Source organism: Pistacia vera, unplaced genomic scaffold (genome assembly GCF_008641045.1).
Source record: "Pistacia vera cultivar Batoury unplaced genomic scaffold, PisVer_v2 Contig757, whole genome shotgun sequence".
Classification (NCBI taxonomy): domain Eukaryota; kingdom Viridiplantae; phylum Streptophyta; class Magnoliopsida; order Sapindales; family Anacardiaceae; genus Pistacia; species Pistacia vera.
The window spans coordinates 623,024-645,099 of NW_022196620.1; the positions used below are offsets into that span (position 1 = coordinate 623,024).

Below are 22,076 nucleotides of genomic sequence, written 5' to 3' on the forward strand. Positions count from 1 at the left end.
AACAGTTTATAAGAGTAATTACGAGGGCTTCGTTTGTTTCGCTTTTAGGAATACCATTATTAATATTCCCAAAAAAGTTAAACAGTAGAATGTCATTATTCTCAAAATATTATTTTATATTTTTCAATTTCTTTTAAACCTTCTAAATTTGTTAATTTAACTAAACACCCTCAAATATTTTTTTTAGAAATTGCAAAAACACTCCGACCACCCTCCGGCAGTGGTGGCCGACTGTCCGTATATAATGGGTGGGTTGGGGGTGTTTTTGTTAACTTTTAATATTTTATTATAGGGGTGTTTAGTAAATAAACAAACATAGGGGATATTTTTATTAATTTTTAAATCCTACATCGTAATACCCGTCCAATTTAACTTTTTTCAAAAGATTATTCTAAAAACTATCAGAATAATAAATCAAACAGAGCCGAGGGTATTTCAAAAGTTATTCAATCCCACGTTAAAAAGATAAGGGTTTGTTTGTTACACTATTTTGAATTGATATTTAAATATCCTATTTGGATTAAAAAGTAAATTACGTGTTTGTTTAGCTACGGAGGGAATCCAATTTGAAAATTGAAAAATGATAGTACACAAATAATATTTTACCCCTAAAACTGAAATTAACCTAGACTTGTTTTCCTATTCAAGTTAAAAAATTTCTTCTTTTCTCCCATCGCTCTCCCTCGACTCCAGAACCCTTCTTGTTGTTCGACCCTCGCATTTCCTTAACCTAAATACTGAATTCAACCCTCTATCAACAACCGTTAATTAAAATGGAAGTCTTATCTCTTTAAAACATTTTATCAAACACCTCAGCCTCGTCTCTCTACCTTCACCAAGAAACTAGCGGCAAAAGTAAAAGGTCCGAGAAAGTCGCAGAAAGTGGTCGAGAGTTTCTACACGGTAAAGTTTACTTCTTCAAATCAAGAATCTCTTTGTTATGCCCACTGATTTTGCATCATGGCTTTCTTTTTTCATAATTATTATCTTATTCAATCATTATCCATCAAAGTTAAAGTTTACATAATAATGGCTTCTTCAGCTCTGCTGTTTTGGTCTCTTGTGGAAAGGGTTATGGTTGAGTTGTGATCTTGAATTTCAACTTTCTGGGTGAAGCTAAGGAAGTAAGGATTTGGGTGATTTTCAGTGTTTGACTAGAAGTGAAATTGTTATAGGGGAAAATGCTTTTCTTTTTTCCCACTATTCCATGACATGTGTTTGATCAAGTTGTTGTTGCATATCCTCCATGTTGGAAATTAATGTGAAATTTGCGAAACTTGCGATGTTGTGTTTAACTGCTTAAGGATACAGTTGATGCTGGAAGTATATAATTTGACATGGACACGATCGATTTGATTATAGAAAGAAGGGAGGAATTGGGAAATAGTTACCATGTCTTGATAGTAACCGTGTCATTGCTTGATTGATTTTTCCGGGGTTATTGTCTGTTGTTGGAGCTCCTTGGTGTCTTGCTTGTTAGTTTTTCGAAGGGTGCTGCTGGTTCTGCTGGGCATGACAGATTACTGCCTAGTTATGTTTTGTTGCTTTGCAGAGTTTTTTTGCTTTGGTAGATGTTGTTCCCTTGCCTGGAAGGTGAGGCTGATTGACTGGGATAGGGCTGGAGTATTTTGGTTGCTGGTGAAGCATTGGCTCGGGTTCTGCTGCTGGTGGAAGTCCCCTGTTGGTTTTTGCTGCCTAGTGTTTGTAGCAGGTTTTGTGTGGTGCACATGGGTTGCTAGGTGTTGTTGTTTGGGAGTTGCTCTTGCCTTTGTGGGTCCTTGTGGTTGGCGGTTTCTTTGTGCTTTTTGCTTGGATCTTCATTGTGTTTTTTACCTTTTCCTTCTCTTTGTGTAGTTGCTGCCATTGTGTTGCCTGTGCTAAGGCTTTTTGTTCAGTCACCCCTGCTCGCTTTTGTTTGCTTTTGGGGTGTGGGTGGATGTGTAAAGGATTGTATATCCTTGGCCCTTTTTGCTCCTTTTGTGCTTATCCGTTTGTTGCTTGGATTTTATGTTTGATTTCTACTGATGCAATTGATATGTTGAAACTGTTCTGTGGATTGTGAAATTGGGAGTTTTTACATTGGAAGTAGTATTGGTATAACTTTGTAATAAGCTATTGTTCTTGGTTTTGGGGATTTGTCTAAATTATGTGAATTTCATATTGTAGTTTGAGCATTGTAATTTGATCCTAATAACTAACTAAGATGCTATGAACAATTGGAGGTGTAAATCAGCCCACCGTCGCAAGATTGATTATAATTTTTGGCAAAAGAAAATGTTTTGACGTTTTTCTGCACTTGGATCTATCGAAGACCCTGTTGGTCTACTTTGTCCGTAGTATCCGCTCTACTTACCCCTACAACTAGTGTTGGGTCAAACAAGGTAATAATTTCTCTCTATTTTGTAAGGATTATATTTTGTTAGTCAAAAAGCATGTTCTGGAGCATCTGTTTAGTTTTCAAGGCTTTAATTTGGATATGTTGGTATTGAATATGTGTGCTAATTGTTATGATGTTTGAATCTTGGTTGTTGTTCTCTACCTATTGTTATTAGATGAGTGAGGCTGTTCATTGGGATGCTGTAGTGACCCATGAGTTTCTAGTTCTGTTGGCTGACCGTGCAAAAACATCACATGGTACTTCAATTAAAACTTCTGAGTACAAGATTATTAGTGATAAGTTATGGACTAAAATAAGGAAGAAAATTGAAGTCGATCAGTTATCTTCTAAGTATTTTCGCTTGAGAGCGGTATATAACTCTTGGCGTGCTCTACTTCAACATAGGGGGTTCAGTTGGGATCATGAGTCTCAAACTCCAACATGTTCTAAAGAGATTTGGCAAGATTATTTAAAGGTAAATCTCAATTTTTTTATGAGTTTTATTACAAAGTAACTTGTATGAATTTTTTTGGGAAATATGAAATTTAATGTATGTTTGTTTTCATTAACAGCAAAACCCAAGGGCAAAGAACTTCCTACATAAGGGACTTGTTGATAAAGAGTTATATGAAGTTATATTCAACAAGCAAAACGCAGCAGTAAACTTGGCTTACACATCTGCATCTCAAGCACTGGACTCCAACATTTTTTTGAGAGATACCGTAGCGGTGAACATTGATGAAGTTGAGTTGAAACCTGATCCAGATAGATTATCTGGGGAAAAACGATCAAACATGTCTGGACATGGAAGATGCATAGATAGGAAGAAGAAAAGCGTTCGTGAAAACCCACTTTTGGCTAGTATTGAAAAATTGACAGAGGTTATTACTAATAGGAATAAGGCATATATGGCAGCGTATCGATCGAATGCGCAAGAGAACACAAGCACTGCAACTGATCTATATTCAATGGCAAACTGTCAGCACATGTTGACAAGTATGGAGTTGGATTTCAAGATATTGATCGGGGCTGTGAAGTTCTTAGTTGACAAGCCGGCATGGCGTGAGATATTTGTGAACATGACACCGGAGCAAAGGACAGCTTGGGTGCATCATGCCTTTGACAATGAGAATGCACAAGAGAACACAAGGACTGCAACTGATCTATTTTCCATGGCAAACTGTCAGCACGTTTTAACAAGTATGGAGTTGGATTTCAAGATATTCATTGGGGCTGTGAAGTTCTTAGTTGACAAGCCGGCATGGCATGAGATATTTGTGAATATGACACCGGAGCAAAGAACAGCTTGGGTGCATCATGACTTTGACGATGAGAATGCACAAGAGAACACAAGCGCTGCAACTGATCTATATTCCATGGCAAACTGTCAGCACATTTTAGCAAGTATGGAGTTGGATTTCAAGATATTCATCGGGGCTGTGAAGTTCTTAGTTGACAAGCCGGCATGGCGTGAGATATTTGTGAACATGACACCAGAGCAAAGGACAGCTTGGGTGCATCATGACTTCGACGCTTGATACTCAGTTTTTTCTAGGCTATTTGTAATGGATACTCGCGCGCATGAAAGCTGTGTTGAAACTATGCTGGTTACTCCTTAAATCTTTTTCCACCTCTATTCAAAGTATAATATCTTATATTTATTTTAATTTCCTTTTAAGATATCTACGAAGTAGTTTATTAAAACTTTAAAAGTGCTTTTGGTTCATGGAATGTTGGATTATTAGAATCTTATATTATCTTGAAGATTAATGAGAATCTTTAAGAAAAATGTGTTTGGTTAGTTGGAATAATTTAATAGATATGTTATATTAATATGTTTGGTGAGGAGGAATAAATTGATAAGTATGTTATTTAAATTACTAAATTGTCATTTTTTTAAATATTAATATAATATTATTTTTTAAATAATTCTTTTAATCCCCAATATTTCAAATTTAGTTAAAACACCTTCGTTTATATAAAACTTTAATTTATAACAAACTCACCCCCACCACCCTGTTGTCACCACTGCGAACTATCGTCGAAAGTCACTGTGACAGCCCACTGTGACCGGGAGGCCTCGATATGGCTGTTTACGGCGATTCCAAGTGACTTCTGGCGATTTCTCGTAGCAACCAGCGGCGGTTTGGCTGGTGGCAGCAAGTGGGTGGGGGTGGTAGCTTGGGTAAGTTGAAATTTGTTTTGATTTTAAGGGTAATTTTATCAAAAAAGTTAATTAATTGGGGTAAAATGGTAAAAGCAAGATTTGTGTAAATAAATTTAAAAATAAGAACATTATTGTCTTAAAGGTTTATTAATAAGGGATATAATTATAAAAAATATATATATATATTACTCAAATAACTTATAATATCTAAGAAAATTGAGGTAATCAGATTACCTTCAATATTACCAACAATAGCCACTATTGATATTTGAAGATTACCAAAATTTTATATTATTTGACAAATCAAACATAATAATCAAATAATATAAGATGACTTAACTCTAGTAATCCTACATAACTCCCAACCAAATACCTCCTAAAAATAATATAATCAAAACAAAAATGGAAGAACTCCCAACCAAATGCCTCCTGAAAGTAATATAATCAAAACAAAAATGGAAAAGCTCAAAGGGAGCAGATAATGATGCGTTATCCAGAATTGATGGGCAATTTTGTCATTATATAAAAGAGGTGAAGGCAACAATGTCATAAAAAACAATATCTTGGCATGACGTGGCAAATCATATCCACAACTTCTGGCCACTGTTAACGCTATTGCCAATGACTTGAATGTAGATGATTACATGTTCGAATATGACAAAGCCTTTACATGTTATTTTATCCTTTTATTTCTATTATAATTTAAATATATCTTTATTATAATAATAAAATATAAGAAATACAAGAGATTTTATAAAATATTTATAAAATTTGAAATGTTTTCAAATATTAACTCTAAAGTCTTAACATAAATTAAGAAGACGGAAAAACCAATTATTTTCTTGATTGCTTATAACTTTAAAATAAAATTAATTTTTTATCGAATAACTCGCTAATTTTTATTTTATTTTTAATATAACTGCTCCTCAAATACCATAATTATGATTCATAAGTTCCGAAAGAAATAAATATTTGTGGGGAAATTTGATAGAGTATACATGAAAATTGACAGCATAGGTGTGAAATGTGAACCCCATTCCCCCACAAAAAAAATTCTAGTGAGTTTGGTACGTTGTGGCGTTCACTGGGCCACAGGGATAGATTGTGGCTGATATTTGTCTTCTCAGTTTTGTTGGACTATATTTCTTTCTACTAAGTTCTAACCACTTCTTTCTCTGTTTGGTAGCTCAGTGAATTTTTTGGGCTTCGCAACAGGTTAGTTTAATTCAACTTTCTTCGCATTTTTGTTTTATAAACTCAATCTTTCATTGCTTCTTGCTTATATGCCCCCTGGGTTTCTTTTGTTTTCCCTTGTTTGTAGTGAAATTGAATGAATAGTGATCACTCTTCTCTTTAGCAGTGAAGTTGTTTTCTTTCTAATAATTCTTTTGTGGTATGATTCTGATACTTGTTGGTTCGGTTTCTTTTGTAGCATATAGAATTTACCTTTCTTGAACTTTTCACAAATTTCCTGAAGGGATTTTACTAAATTCTTTAAAAGCTACTGCATTGGCAGCTGAATTATCTCCATATTGCTTTGACCAATTGTCATAGGTTGAACTTGTTAACATTTTTTAATCCAAGTGTTTCTCTAGTTAATTAGTTAACTTAAGATTATGCGAATTAATATAATTTGATGATTGTTTTCCCACAAATTTTAATAAATTACTTTCTTGACTTATGCTTCAATGGATATGAGAATTGAGAAGTAATAATTGAATATACCTTCTTATGTATTGCTTTGAACATATGCATTTTTTAATCCTTCTGGTTTTGAGTAATTTTATTAGTTCAATTCTTATATTTTAAAGTTTAACCAAAAAAGTTTCCAATTTGAAATGTTATGATATTCCTTAGAGACCCATTTGATGCTTTTAAAATCTTAAATTTTGAGCTTTAAGAAATTTTCAGACACCTGAAATTTCATATAACTTTAACACCAACAGTTCAATTTAGTGTAGGTGCTGCAATCAATTCCTATTTGTTGACCTGTCTATGAGAATTTAATTTCATTTGGCACTAAGATGTTGTTGCTTGATGGATATGTATTGTCTCAAAAATTTATGACTATTATCATTAGGTTTGATGTTACAGCTCGACAATAATACTTCCATTATTTATTTATTTATTTTCTTGTGATTCATTAAATACGATATGATAATGTCTATTTGATGCTTGGCTTTTTCGTATTCATTTAATATGCCTTTAGAACAACTTTTAGTAATTCAGTATTCATTTTCTGGTAGATTTTAGCTAGATATTGAGATCCTTATCCCATTGCTGTTTTTATTGCAGCTTTGAGCTGTTGTAAGGGAAATGCTGGTTGCGATTATTGCATTTTCATCTTGATCCTTCCCATGGCACTTACTGCTGGCAAGGTTTCTAATGTTCCAGTTTTACCAAAGGGGATAACTTCCTCTAGATCATTTCAAACTGTATATTCTTTTGGCAAGTCAACACCGCACAATCAATTACTTCCTACAAATCAAAGAGTTGAGTTTCGGCAAGCGAGCAATGGGCATCTTTTGGCATCAAAATTAGGCTTCTCTGATGAGGGTTTGTCAAACATATGTGGAAAGCCAATTGGTTTCATTGTCTTTCGGAGAAGTTCCATTTTATGCTGGTCAACGGGAACACGCAATAGCAAAGAAAAAGAATGCATTAGACCTTATGGTGATTCCTCTGATGTATCTAGGTAATGAAGTTCAATGACTCTTTCTATTTAATGCGTTGAATATATATGTTGCTTACTAGTTGTATTATTGAGTATAAGTTGTGTAGATTATAAGGTTTTTCGTCTTCTGGTTTGGACATGGGGTGTTGGGCACGAGTCAGAAGGCAGATCCCTAATATCTAGGCTTTGGCACATCATGATGGACAACTTCATATATTGACAGTGGCATGAATTCTTAGATTTACTTTGCCACTTGTAGAAAAAGGACCAAGTCGATATTATGTCTTTATACTCTATTCAGAAGAAACCCTTTCTGTTTTGCCTTCAGCTTTCATGCCTAGCGTTCTTTGGATCCTCATGAATGATGAATTTTTCTTTTAGTAACCACCTTGGCTATGTCTTGTACTGGCACTAATGCTTCTTTTTCTGATGTTTTATTCTTTTTCCAGTGGATGCTGGCACATAATTTGTATGTGAAGCTTAATTGATGCTATACTTGCATATTATATTTAGACTATCCTGTTGTTTATCAGTGCACAAAATGGAGAAGAGGAAGACAAGCATCCAGTCGTACCTAGAATTATTCACTCAAGTCAGGGCTTAGCTGAAGCTTGTAAATTTGTGTACAACGATGCAAAGTTCGTAAATGAAAGGGCTCGTAGTGACATTGTCTTGCTTTCTCGGTATATCCAGAATCCTTTTCCATTCCTTGTGATTTAGTCAAATGGGGTTGCTATAGTGGTCATTGATCCTTAGTTTTAGTATCCAGTGTGTTTGTTCATGAAAAGAATATGAATTTTCTTTAAAGATTCAGAAGTTTTGTGAACAATTTATGGTTTACCTGCAAAATCTGCAGCCTCTACAAATTATGTGCGAATTATTTAATTATGAGTGATAAATTCATTATAAACTTGATTTGAAAATCTATTTGTAAATTCCACTTTTATCATGAATATCAAAGAAGTTTTTCACACTGTTTCTACTCAATTTAAAGAATTAGTTGTTGGCAGTGTAATGGCAACTTTTTTTTTTTCGCTTAAATTTTATTCCACCTTCAAATTTCATATACATGGAGATCTTTGCTCATTGTTTTCTAAATTTCTTCAGAAGCATAATGAGGTTAGATGCCCGTGCACGTCAAGATGTTGCTATTCTTGGTTCAAAGTTTCTTAAGCTTGATGGTAAACTCTTTGACTTCAAGGTTAAATATTTTTATCTGTTCCGATGTGGCTCCCTAAATGCTATACATCTGTTACCACGAGAATCTGGACACCGCAATTAAATTTTATTTCAAGGCATGTGGAATCAGTGTGATTTTTACCATTTTAGATAAACCTATTCTCTTGCATGCATAGATTCATACTTGGAATTTTCAGAGAGTGCATAAATTTATTTCAAACTGGTAATGGATTCAAATTATTTTCCTGTTATCGATTCTTTGGGGGAGAGGGGAAAGAATATTGGTAGTAAATGTGATGGAAAGTATAATGGAATTGCCCTGCCTTTTTTTTTTTAATCTTATTATTTTATCTTCAAATGTGGTGTCAATATGCTATAATCTTCTTGATTTGATACATGTCAAATTGATGGTTTTCCTTTGTTGTTGAAATTCTGCTGGAAGCTCGGGCAAGAGAGGATACAGAGAAAATTGACCGTGATGTGAAGCAAAAAGCTGAACGGCTCCATCATATAGCTACTGTATGTCCATCTGGATGCTCAACTTTGATTTTCCTGGAGATTAAGATGTTCATATCAGGTCTCTTTGTGATTAATGTTTAATCAATTTTACATCTTCCGCCAGATCTTAAAAGATAAAGCACAGTCTAGATTGAAAAGAGCTGCTGATAAGCATTGGAGTGATGGAGCCTTAGAGGTAGCTTTAGCCGTTCGTTTTCAATTTATTCATCTATCACTTCACTTAATGTGTGTGCTATCATGAAAAAATCTGTAAGTTCAGCTGAAGATCTGGAACTTGAGGTCTGTTATGTGTATGTTGAGCAGTTTGTGTCCGTTACATTTTAGTACTTCCGTATCCAATTTAAAACAGTCCTTCCCAAGAGTGCTTTTTTCACTTTTTTGCATCTCAATTGACCAAAATTTCTTATGGCTATTATATTAGCCTTGACTTATTAATATCTTGACAGTGAATAATATGATAAGTTGAGATCTGGTTTATCCATTCATGATGAAGAGTGAAAGAAGCTTTTTTGGAGTGAACTTATCACCTACCCTGTAATTTTTTCTTCACATCAGTTCATGTATTAACAAGTGCAGTTCTTATTGTTCTATTGTGAATCTTAACTTGTCAACTGAAATTGATTGAAGGAACAATTTGGACTATCGCATTAGCATATGCAGCGTGTCTATGTTAATGCATGCACAACATGAGCACTTTGTTTGTTTTACTTCATTTAATTCTTTTTATGGATCAAACATAATCACCTAAAAAATTAGTAAATAATGTTGGAAAATTGTTTGCAAGTTAGAAAATATTGAAGAAATGGAAGTTAATTGGTGAACAACGTAATAAGTTGCCTATATTTTTTGCCGGCCACTATCTTAGACAGTTAGTTTCCCCTAGCTTTCAAGTCAAGGTCCACAAGCGAAAGCTTCAATTTGCATTAAAGTAAATGACCATAGAGGTGAATTAAAAAGTTGAAAAGATGAAAGGAAATAAACTCTAGAATGGCTATATCCAAACTAGAAGTTAATATATTTATGATCTGTTTCTCTGTATAAACTGCTACTTAATTTATATTAGATGAATGCATATCTATGAAACTTATATGCCCTTGAAATTGGTAAATGTATCTGTTGAAAGAGCATAGTCTTGTCTAATACATCCTGATGCAATCAATTGGCTATGTTCTAGGCTGATCTGCGCCTTGCTGACTTCCGTGCCAAGCAACGTGCAATGGAAGATGCCCTAATGGCTCTGGAGGTGAGCCAATATCCAATTTATTTAGCAAAAGTTGCGCTCAGCATCATCAGTTTAAGTGTTCATCTCATGATTGTTGTCACACTTGTCCAGAAACCGGCCTAAATCTATTTGTCATTGTACTTTTATGTTTTTACCAACCTTAAAAAGAAGAAAATATGTAAATCTTTTTTTATTTCTATGGTTCTAAGAAGCCATTTAATGTTCTTTTCACCTTGTGGTTACCCAGTTTGTCAAAAATATCCTTGACATGATGGTGAGCAAGATGTACAAATTGTAAGTTTCTTTGGTGATAGTCTGTCTCTCCTTCTATTCTTCTTTTCTGAAATGTTGTAAACTATTCAGGGTTGGAACTTTAAAATTCTAATCTTTTATTGGAATTCAGCCCTTTGTGTAGAGAAAAAAATTCTCTATCAGGTACTGATATGATGGAACGTATAACGCTTGAGAAAAATGGGAAAACCCTTGAATTCTTCCTCGGGGAAGTGTCTACTGATCGTATTACTGCTATTCAGGTCCTTCTTGATGCCAATCTTAATGCTATTTCCTTAATTTATTGCATCATGAAGGGTAAACTTTATACCTTTTCATTTACAATGAACAGGAAGTGTATTGGAGTATGGCATCTGCACTTTCTGAAGCTGATGGAATTGACTATACTGATCCTGAAGAGGTTCAGATTACAAGCATTCTTATTTGTGCTTATGTGGAGAAGTTTATGTAATTAGGATTTTACCTTGTTTGCTTAGTTACCTTCTCTCTCTGCTTTGGAACAGCTTGAATTGTTGATCGCAACTCTTATAGATCTTGATGCAATGGATGGTAAAAGTAGTGTATCGCTACTGGCGGAGTGTTCAAGTTCTCCTGATGTCAGCACCAGGTATGCTTTTTATGTGATTTTTGTTTTTAAATTTAATCCACTACTGCAAAATTTTTTATTGATCACTTCCTTGTGTAAAGAGGTCATGTTTATATTCACGCAAGGAAGAACTTGTGAGCCTCTTGACGTCTTCTGAGAAAGTAAAACCACCGGGATTTTTCTTTTTCAGATAAATTGTTTCCTTGATTATTTAAAAATATTCCCTAAGTTGTCCGGAGAGCATTTTGACTTTTAATTTGTTTGAGGGTCAATAAATGAATCACTATGACAAATTTTGCATGCTACAAGCAGTAGAAGTGTTAGATTCTGTTTCTGTTGTTACTGGATTTGTCTGTGCATTATTATTTCTTGTGTCATTTCAGAGCCTTGAACTTGCATATTCTCCTATGGGCATTTTCTATTGCATGCTGGCAATTTGTTTGTACTTTTGTTTAGTTCTATAATACATGACAATCCTATGCCGTTTATATCTATATAATTAGAAAAGTCAAAGTCGGATATGTATAAAAATTGGAGAGTGAATATCTGTAATATGACGAAAGACACCCACATGGAAAAACTTTTTGTCTTTATATGTTCCTAACCACCCTTCTCCTCCCCGGCTGATTCACTCGTGCTGTCTGACTATGTCATAGACGAGCATTGGCCAATGCATTAGCAGCTGCTCCATCCATGTGGACTCTTGGCAATGCGGGGATGGGGGCATTGCAGGTACCTGTACTCTCTTAACATGATGATTCTACACATGATTATACTTGTACCTTCTTTCCTGAACGGCAGCAACTTATGTTCCTGCTTCCCCTGGCAGAGACTGGCTGAAGATAGCAACCCTGCAGTCGCTGTTGCTGCATCCAAAGCAATCTATGAACTGAAGAAACAGTGGGAAATAGAAGAAGGAGATAGCTGGAGATTTATGATGAATCTAAAGCTCGCGGAGGAAGCAGATAGTGAAGAATCCAGTGATGATGCAGATACAAACTGAGAAGCTATCAAGACAATTATACTGTAAATATCTACATTTAGCCTCACTGCATTCCTTAAGATAATAGTGGCTTCCCTTGTTTCAGGGAAGTACTGACAAGTGAAACCACTTATCATCCGCATTGGTTAAGTGATAATCTAAAGGACTCCCTTATGTTCCAATTTAGCATTTTCCTTTAATTCATTTTCTGTGTCCTGTGCTCACTCATTTCATACAACATTGATGAAGATTATAGCATCCTAAGATCCTATAATGGAAGTTTTTGTAGGTTTACTTAATCATAAAATATATGGACAATTTAGGATCAAGTACATTTCATTCTAGGCAGCAATCTAAGCACCCCTTTTATAATGAAGTTTAGCTTCCAATTCACCATATTGCGTTTAGAAGACTTTCTCTCAAAGGTCTCATTTAAATGCCCAGTATTTTTCTGTTAAAAGAGTAAACGACATGTACCCACCCAAGGTTCGGTGAAATGGCAAGTTTGTGGTTTCATAAATTTTAAATTCTCACTTTTAAATTAACACTGTTAGTTATTTTTTAATTCTGACACAGTATAAAGAATGTTATTACCAAACTGTCTTTGACAAATAGATAAATCATGCCATGACGAAGTTGATTGTGAGAAATAATAAACAATTGTGAAACTATGTATGTTCTAATTGCTGGCCTCCTCGTGAACACCTAAATACCTAATAAAGGAAGTCAATAATGGAAATGCTGGTTCATGAACCTGAACTTTTCCCAATTGGAATGCTAAACCTTTTAGTTCCAATATGCAAGCTTCTGTATGTAAAACTAAAACACCCCACATGCCAGTTTGTTGCAAATCTTCATTTTGGCACAAGTTATGTCAAAATTTGATCATATGGAAATGGACCCACCTGATGGAGGCTCCATCCAAATCAAGCGGCGACAATGGGTCATCATTTGGGCCCACAAAATGCTAGGCTCCATCACTGGACCTAAATAAGTTCCTTGGAAAATTGAATTGCTAAACTTGTATGATCCCTTACTGTTTTAATAACTTTTGGCAGTTGGTGTGGTGAACTGGTTCCCTTTGCTTTAATCTAATTTTTCTTTTAATTAAGTACCCTTTTGTTGAATACCTGGATTAAAACTGTTTTGTGATTCTTAAATCCAGGAATGGACTTTCCAAAAGCTAAAGAAAGCTGAGGGTGAGGGCCACTAAAAGCAAAAGCAGAGAGATGGACCGTGATCCCAGCACATTAATTAAAGCTTTGTACAGGCAAAGGTTTCTAGTCACAATCATAGTCCCCTAAGTTGATCCATTTCCCCCTCTTTTTTCAACTACACTTTTTCTTTCTTCTTAGCCTTTTCATAATGCTCACCACTTTTGACACCTTCGTTTCATCATTCATTCCTGCCTTTCACTTGGGTTAAAATATTGAATCCCATTTCTCTTCTCCTTATTAAAATATCTAATACATTTATTATTACAAGTATATATGAGCCTTCTATTCAATGAGAAATGGGTTAATTGTAAGAATTTTTCTTTAATTTTTTTTCTAGAATTGAAGTACATAGCTACTGTTCAAGTGGCTTTGTTGTAAGAAAATTTTCAATTAGAGATCAGCTGAGTAGAGTAGCATCAACTACCTCTAGATAGTCGAGTGATTCGATATAGATTCTTGGGTGTATTACTCAATAGATCTTAAGTTCAAGTCTCTCCTCAGTTGTTAATAGGGGTAGTCATTGGAGCTCTTATTCGGCCAATAATTCCAAGGTTCTAAAGGATTAGTTGAGATGTGCGTGAGCTAGCCCAGACACCTTCGATCATAAAAAAAAAAAAAAAAAAACCTATAAAAAAAAATTCTTTATAAAATGGTACTTAATACTTTTAAAAAAAGTGGATGTTTTTCGTATTACAACAGATAAATGAAATAAAAAGCACACATATTTACAAATTATATATAATTCACAGCATAAGCCTATAGGACAGCTAAAGGTAATACAAAATAAAAAAGCAAATGGAAGTTTATGGAGAAATCTAATCAAAGAATAAATAAAACAATCCCATGAAAAAGGGGGCAAGTGGGTTTTGAATTACTGGGATTGTATTAACAGCCTGAAAGAAAAAAAAGAAAAAGAAAAAAAAATTATAGAAATAATCCATGAAGCTGAATTGTGAGAGCGTTTGTCTGGAAATGAGATTGCAGGTGGGCCAATTGTACATTATACATGCAATGGACTGCCGCTGCTATCGCCAAAAACCATTCATATGGATGGTGCTATGGTGGTGGACCACTCCTCTTGCGCATGATGAACCCTAAATCAATTTCAGTGGACCAAAATGGCTACATTCTCCTCAGCTTCTTTGTAATAGTTTTAAGTGTGAATTACCTTTTTAAGTGTTTGACAAACTCACCAATCAATTGCCTTTAACAATACAATGCTTCTCAATCTTAATCAAATACTATTGAAGAATTTTCAAGGTAAAAATTTCTAATCATAATTAATCACCATCATGAAGCTCAAATAATGAAAACCAGAATCCCTAAACTGACCCTGAATGCTGAAACTTTTCTTAATGAATTTGGATGGGTTTATTTTATTTTCCCTATATCTGGTTTTTTTTTTTTTTTTTTTATGACCGGGGGTGTCCGGGCCATAGTTTACGTGCATCTTAACTAATTCTCGGGACTCTAGAACTATCGGTCAGGTAAAAGTTCTAGTAGCTACCTCTATTAGCAACTAAGGAATGACTCAAACTCAGGACCTCTTAAGTAATACACCCAAGAGTCCTTATCGAACCACTCGACTACCTAAGAGTAGTTTCCCTATATCTGTTTTATTCGAAAAATATTAAAAAACCCCTCAAAAAATACCAAACACCTGTTTATAAAATTATTAAAAAAACCCCGATAGACGTATTTAATACTTCTTTAAGGAAGTGGATAAATTTCAATTAAAGCGATTTCGTAAATGTGAAAATAAAATAAACCCGAACTTAGATTAAAAAATCCCGCTTAGAACAGGGTCATTAAAGTCTTACAAGCCTTGCTAGGTAGACATTACGGTATAATTAGAGTGACGGAATTGCAATTATAAAATGTAATAAAATACTGTTAAAGACTCAAGTAAAATAAAACATTATGAGGAGAATCCCAGCTTCTCCTGCAACAACATTTTCATAAAGTTTCTTCTTTCATTCTTTCTTCTGTTCCTTATTTCCCAGCACTTCAGAAAGCATTTTCCTTCGATTCTGCGTGTGTTTGTGTTAAATAAACAGAAAGCATTAGCAACATTCATGGCTGGAAACAAATTTGCAACCATGTTGCACAAAAACACCCACAAAATCACTATGATTCTAGTCTATGCAGTCCTCGAATGGATCTTAATCATTCTCCTTCTCCTCAACTCTTTGTTCACTTATTTGATCACGAAATTTGCCGACTACTTTGGCCTTAAACGACCCTGCTTATGGTGTTCTAGAGTCGATCACGTGTTGGAGCCTGGAAATAATACAAATTCCTACAGAGATCTTGTGTGCGAGACTCATGCTGGTGAGATTTCCACGTTGACTTATTGTTCGAGTCATCAAAGATTGGCTGAAACACAAAATATGTGCGCAGAATGCTTGGCTTCTCGACCACAACACAACGATGAATCCATTGGAATGGCAAGGAGGATCGCGTACATTTCTTTGGTGAGTACACACAAACTTCAAAATGATGATGATCAGGCTCTCAGATGTTCTTGCTGCAGTGAGAGTTTGAAAAATAAGCTCTATCCGCCTTACTTGCTTTTCAAGTCTTCTTGGGGTGCTTTGGATTATACACAGAGAGGAGGGCTGATTACTGAAGCAATGGGTGATGACAACAATAGAGTTCAGTTCAAAGAGAAAAAGAAGCCTAACAGCCAAGCAAGTCTGGATGAAAATGACAATGAGATTGAGAGAAACCACGGAGAAGAATGTCATAATGATAAAGAAGCTGTGGATGAGTTTCATGTTATTTCTGATATTGATAGTTTTGGCCTCACAGAAGTTGCGGAGGAAAATTACTCAAGGTCTGAATCAAACCTGCAATATGAAGAAAAGGAAGCTTATGAAGGTGAGGAATTAGGTAAGGCTTCTGTTCATTATTCTCGTGATGACGACAATATCATTCAATTCTGCTCTGCTGAAGATGATTTACTTGAAATTATCAACCTGGGTTCCGAAAGAAATATTGAATTTTGTTTCAATCGTGTAATTCCTATTGAATTGATTGATTCATCAACTACTGCAAATCAAGTATCCTGCAACGTAGATGAGGGAGTGCTCAGAACAAAAGTTGACGAAATTGAAACTTTTGATTCTTCATTACTACTGAGTGAAACACAAGCCAATGTCTTGGTAGATGCACAATTAATTGGAACGGATGACAATGGAAAGAAGACAAGGTATGAAGAATTTGAAAGATCAGAGACATATATCGGGGAAGTTGAGGATTCTTCAGTTCAAAATGTTGAAGAGGAAATGCAAGATTTGGTTGGTGAGGCATGTGAACAAGTTATTGCTAATCAAGTAGATCAGATTTTATCCACAAATGGAAATGAGGTTGAAGCAAAAAGTATGAATGAACCAGGTAGCCTTACAGTTACAGGTACATTAAAATGATTATAATGAATTAAATCCTCCATTAACATGGCCTGTAATATTTTCTTCGACCTAATTACTAATTTGCTGATTAAAAACAGCTCGAACCGAAGAAGCAAATGAGTCTAACTTATCAGTGGCTGAAGTCGAAGCAGCCGATCATGCAGCCAACCAGCCTCAAGCTCAAGAACTCGCATTGCCATGCCAACAAGAAGACCAATCTTCCATGAACACCCCTGATGCTGAAATTATTAACCCCTCTGAAGACATCGGTCAGAATGATCTTGGTAAGCAGTAAATTTAATATCTTTCTTCTGCATATGATATCTGGTGATAAGATTCTAATTTAGCTTTGGTATTTAACTAGACCAAAAGCATGCAGAGACAGACACCATACTGGAAAATATGAGTTTGGTTTGTAAGAATCAAGAAGGGATAAACTTAAATTTGTCCATTCGTTCGGAGCCTAATGAAGCAGATGAAGAGAAATTTCCTGACACACCCACTTATGCTGAAAATTTCCACTACTTGCACAAGAAACTACTATTGTTGGAGAAAAGAGAATCGGGAACAGAAGAGTCTTTAGATGGAAGTGTGGTAAGTGAGATGGAAAGTAGTGATCCTGTCCTAACAATCGAGCGGTTGAGGTCAGCTCTGAAAACCGAACGAAAAGCCCTGAGTGCCTTATATGCAGAACTAGAGGAAGAAAGGAGTGCCTCCGCAATTGCTGCAAACCAAACCATGGCTATGATAACCAGGCTTCAAGAGGAGAAGGCAGCAATGCAAATGGAAGCATTGCAATACCAGAGGATGATGGACGAACAGTCAGAATATGACCAGGAAGCCTTACAACTTCTGAATGAGCTCATGGTCAAGAGAGAAAAGGAGAAGCAAGAACTTGAGAAAGAATTGGAAATATATCACAAGAAGGTTCTGGATTATGAGGCGAAAGAGAAGATGAGAATGATGAGGAGAAGTACTGATGGAAGTGTAAGAAGCAGGAAATCTTCTGCTTCTTGCAGTAATTCAGAGGATACCGATGAGCTCTCGATTGATCTTAATCGTGAAGCAAGGGATGAAGATAGTAGCTTATCCGGCCGTCAAGAAAGCACTAGCGACAATACTCCAGCCGATGAAGTTGTAAATTTGGAGGAAATGGCGCTAGATTGTGTGAAGCATATGACAGCGCTTGATGAATCATTGACAGAATTTGAGGAAGAGAGGCTGTCCATTCTAGATCAGCTTAAGGTACTAGAAGAGAAGCTAATTTCAGTAGGTGATGATGAATTCATTGAGGATTTGAAATCAATAAACCAACCCTCAAACTATGCTGTCAATGAGTTTGATAAGAACCATGATTTTAGCAGTCCAACAGAAAATGGAGACTCAAATGATTTTTCTAAGGACGGGCTTTACCCTGAGAAAAAAACTATGGCTTCCATGGCGAAGAGCCTCCTTCCTCTTCTGGAAGCAACCGGTAATGAAACAGAAGGGTTGATATATGAAGAACAAGCAGAATTTGATTCTGTTGAAATTCAGAACTCATCAGTTTCCACATTTGATCTTGATAACAAAAGACTAGCCATTGTTGAAGAGGTGGATCACGTTTACGAGAGACTACAAGCTCTCGAAGCAGATAGGGAGTTTCTAAAGCATTGTGTGAGCTCTGTAAAGAAAGGAGACAAAGGTATGGATCTTCTCCATGAGATCTTGCAACATCTCCGAGATCTGAGGGCTGTTGAACTCCAAGTAAGTAACATGGATGATGATGCTCAGATACTCTAGAAGGAAGTTGCAGCAAAGAAGCGGAAGTGATTACAAGAGGTAAGTTTACCAAAACTTGTATCTCATAGATTCCTTTCAGTCTAATCTTGGTAAATTTGTACATCAGGACTGCTTTCTTTGTTAATTGATATGAGCAATTTGTTCAACAAATGCAGACTGCTTTCTTCATGATGACATTGCAGACGTAAACAGTGCAAGTACTTCGCAATGAGCAAGCTCGTTAAAAATGCTCATAGATTTAAGAGTTTTCTGCAGAAAACCAGGAAACCTCTTGATGGAGGGGGTGTTCCTGGTCTGGTTTGTTTAAATTAGTACAGACTACAAAAATGGAAGGTTTGCCCTTGCCTCTAAGTTGTCTTTTGGGCTTCTACACAATCATGTGAAGCCTAAGTTTTGTCATATATATGTCCCCCTCACTGCTCCTTTTTCCTGGAAAAGGTGAAAGATGATTAGGAGTGTGTCTACATTATTTGAACTGGGACTGAAAGCTTATTTCTCATTTGAATTGAGCATAGAGGGGGAAGGGTTAAAGGGGAAGAAGAAGAAGAAGGGATCATTCTTTCTTCCCCTAGTCTTGGACTTGTTAAATACCATGAGTTTCCAGTATCTGGAAGCAGTTAATCTTAAACATCTTACTGTGTCAGCCAGTTGCAGGGCAGCTAGCTTTTCACAGAAATAGAAGATATAAGAACCAAATCACGTTTCTTTTTAAACTAGCAATTATATTTTCAGTTGTTCTAAGTATATGTTTAGGTGTACACGACTGCAATGAGCCAATCCTCAGTTCAAAGTTTGAAACTTTTTTCCAGGAAATAAAAGACAAACTAAAAACATACAAAGCAGAAGTATGCATCATGACATCATAATAATATAAATTGCTTTTTATCACTTAATCTGAATTCAGCAAAGGCAGTAGGACACAAAATGCAACAAATAAAAAAATGAAGGCAATTGATGGTAAAACCAAAAGAACATAGTTCTGAATGTTTTTCCTAAACAAATTCACCTTTTCCAGCAACACCATTTACATAATTCCCGGTTTAAAACTGCATTCCAGGTGCATTTTTCTGTAAGTTCAACACCCTAGAGCTGGAGGGGTCTTCTCTTCCCCACAATCAAGCAAAAGTAGCTTTAACAGGCAAGAATTCACCTATTGGGATAGAATTTGATCTTCAGGGATAATTTGAGATCCCCATATCTAAAATATATGCTCAAGCACAGTCCTAGTATTGTGGACTGCTAAATTCTGGCAGCTGTTTTGGGTTTAAGTTTATGGTTGTGGGCTTATTCTTTGGCACTACTTCCATGTCTAGCCTTCATGTTTTGCTTCAAGTAGCATGTTGATAACAGTTAAAAAGTGGTATAGTGTTTTGCCAAAAATACACACTGATGTCAACACTACCGATCAGAGTTCAACAAACACTTAAAGATGAAATGGTATTAGTTGTCATCAGTCCAAACCACCTCCGAGAAATATTTTATGTCAATCTTATCCCATTTTAAAATAAGGATTAAGGAGTGGTCTCCACATGTCAAGACAACTTGTAAAAGCACTCATTATGTTGAGCTCAAAAGTGTATAAATGGGCACCTCTCTTCGTGAAAAAATGGTTGGCTGGGCATATGAGAGTTAGACAAATATTTGATCTTTATTATTTTTTCTTTGTAAACAAAGCATTTCTCAATTTTTGTACGCAGGCAATATCAGAAAAATAATCAAAGAATAATAAAATAACAGTGGATGTATAATTCGCTTTAAGCATCCAAAACACTACTGATACCTCTTTTATCAATCTTTTATTTATGTTTTATCAAACATATATCATCTCAGTACCATAAACACTTCTGCATTAATCATTCACGTGTAATTTCTAAATCAGTTTAGCACTTTATACGTATGAATAGTTGGTGTTAAAACCAAGCAATAACATATAATAACATCCTTACTCACCTCCCCGAGTGGGGTTAGAAGAGATATGATCATTGTATTAGGTGATATAACTCGGATTTGTCTCTTTCCTACCTCAATTAGTGAGGTTCAGAGTGCATCCTGCCTACTCAAACTTAGATATCATCTTCCAAACAGACTCAAGAATAAAAATTGGGCTCAAATCCCTTATCTCCGCTTTAAGTATCCATATAAAGTGATTATAGTAAAGGAAGATAATTCAAGAATTCTATGATAAAGTAAGATGATTAACCCATGATCCATCGAAGGGAAAGATGACAAGACTGGACAACTGTCTGATGAAAGCATATAACAAAATAGATGTTGACTGGGTGTAACTGCAAAAATGATAAAATTCAACAGAAGTTGATCTTGTCAACATCCACAAAATGATTCTGTTTTTCAGTTTATTGATCAAGACAAAAATTGTGTGCTAGCTATGTTGTTCAAAGACAAGAATAAAACAAATTAAGGGCATCATCTTTCTGATGCTAGACATGAACAAATCCTTTGAATTAGTCAACTATTTTCACACCCTAATGAAATCAAATGCAATCTTACAGCATAGCACTTAATTCTGTACCAGAGTTCAGGATTCTTCATTCACGGAAACACTGTAAATATTAATATACAAAGACATTTAGATTATCTTAAAATTTTCTCATGCTGCTTTTTGGATGGATGATTTTTCCGTATCATATTTTAATTACTTTGGTGAATAAGTGAGATTAAACGACCACAATTCATATCAGACTATTCATAATGCAGGAATAGGAAGGCTGAAACTTGGTCACTAATGAAAAACAATATTTTTTAGATTTTTCTAATATAAACTTATGTTACCCACCAACTCTTGTCATGAATAAGGAGAAACAAGACCACACAGAAAGCAAATGATATTAGTAAATTGATGAAATATGAATGTCATGATTATGGCTAATTACTAAGAATATGTCAATCATTTAAAAATCATTCAATCAATCAATTCTTTTATTAGTGTAATTACATTATATTGTTTCCTTATTGTATAGTTAAGCTTTTGTATAGATAGGTGATTTATTTACAATTCAAAATAATTCAATACAATACAATTGAATTCATGTAAAGATATCTCTCAGACATACTCCGACCTTTCAGTTATTTCTCTTACTCTCTTAAAAATATCTCTCGACATACTCTTGTTTTCTTCAAATTGTTTCTCTTGCCCTCTCAATCCTTACACAAATAGTGATTGAAGTAAGTCTTTTGATTCTTAATTAATTTCCTTTTTCCCCTTTTCCTTGAGAGAAAAGAAAGAAATCGATCCTCTGGATTTTGAGAAAGATTAATCAAACAAAAAGAATGATAAGAAAAAAAAAAAGTGTTCATAAAAGCAACTTAAAGCAGTTTGCTTACCAGTTACCAATACCATCTCCCAATTTAGCTTTTGGAAACTTTAAAATATTGACATTGGAATTGGAGTGGCGATTCTTAAACTTTCCTTTCCTTCAACTTCACTATAAGAATAAGAAGATAAAATTGATCAATAAAAATGAATTTACAGGGAATTCTTTATTGTGTAAATTTTTTATTTTAATGACCGTATAACAAGAATTGTAATGAGCGATAGAGAATCTTGTCTGTCAGTGAAAATAGTAATGGCGGCGTCATTGTAGTTGAGTTGAGAGAGAGGTGATCTGCTTTGGGCTGCTCGCCCATTCATGGCTTCTGTAATTTTCTCTTC

General features: G+C 35.1%; 3 protein-coding genes across 7 annotated transcripts; all 3 read left to right on the top strand.

Moving 5' to 3' along the window:
• The first annotated feature begins 623 nt into the window (after positions 1-623).
• Positions 624-4,034, top strand: LOC116115918. Its single transcript, XM_031402053.1, has 3 exons — positions 624-903; positions 2,553-2,852; positions 2,950-4,034. Exons 2-3 carry the CDS (start codon positions 2,553-2,555, stop codon positions 3,913-3,915), a joined length of 1,266 nt encoding a protein of 421 aa, XP_031257913.1. The 5' UTR covers positions 624-903; the 3' UTR covers positions 3,916-4,034.
• Positions 4,035-5,586: 1,552 nt separating this feature from the next.
• LOC116115930 (senescence-associated protein AAF, chlorolplastic) lies at positions 5,587-13,490 on the top strand. Of its 4 annotated transcripts, XR_004125749.1 has the most exons (15): positions 5,587-5,611; positions 5,731-5,759; positions 6,840-7,239; positions 7,752-7,901; positions 8,326-8,399; positions 8,840-8,916; positions 9,020-9,091; positions 10,091-10,159; positions 10,386-10,432; positions 10,542-10,671; positions 10,761-10,829; positions 10,933-11,036; positions 11,672-11,747; positions 11,845-12,142; positions 13,163-13,490. XR_004125749.1 is itself a non-coding variant. In XM_031402068.1 (14 exons), exons 3-14 carry the CDS (start codon positions 6,902-6,904, stop codon positions 12,016-12,018), a joined length of 1,368 nt encoding a protein of 455 aa, XP_031257928.1. In that variant the 5' UTR covers positions 5,587-5,611; positions 5,731-5,759; positions 6,840-6,901; the 3' UTR covers positions 12,019-12,197. The 4 variants fall into 4 exon arrangements, 3 of the variants coding, with proteins under 3 accessions (XP_031257928.1, XP_031257926.1, XP_031257927.1); XM_031402068.1 differs by lacking the exon at positions 13,163-13,490 and having other exon boundaries at positions 10,554-10,671; positions 11,845-12,197; XM_031402066.1 differs by lacking the exon at positions 13,163-13,490 and having other exon boundaries at positions 11,845-12,196.
• Positions 13,491-15,266: 1,776 nt separating this feature from the next.
• On the top strand, positions 15,267-19,157 carry LOC116115898 (myosin-binding protein 2-like). 2 transcript variants are annotated; one of them, XM_031402030.1, is made up of 4 exons: positions 15,267-16,628; positions 16,723-16,908; positions 16,989-18,445; positions 18,562-19,157. In XM_031402030.1, the coding sequence occupies exons 1-3, from the start codon at positions 15,290-15,292 to the stop codon at positions 18,404-18,406; spliced, it is 2,943 nt and encodes a 980-aa protein (XP_031257890.1). In that variant the 5' UTR covers positions 15,267-15,289; the 3' UTR covers positions 18,407-18,445; positions 18,562-19,157. The 2 variants fall into 2 exon arrangements, with proteins under 2 accessions (XP_031257890.1, XP_031257891.1); XM_031402031.1 differs by having other exon boundaries at positions 15,267-16,610.
• The last annotated feature ends 2,919 nt before the right edge of the window (positions 19,158-22,076 follow it).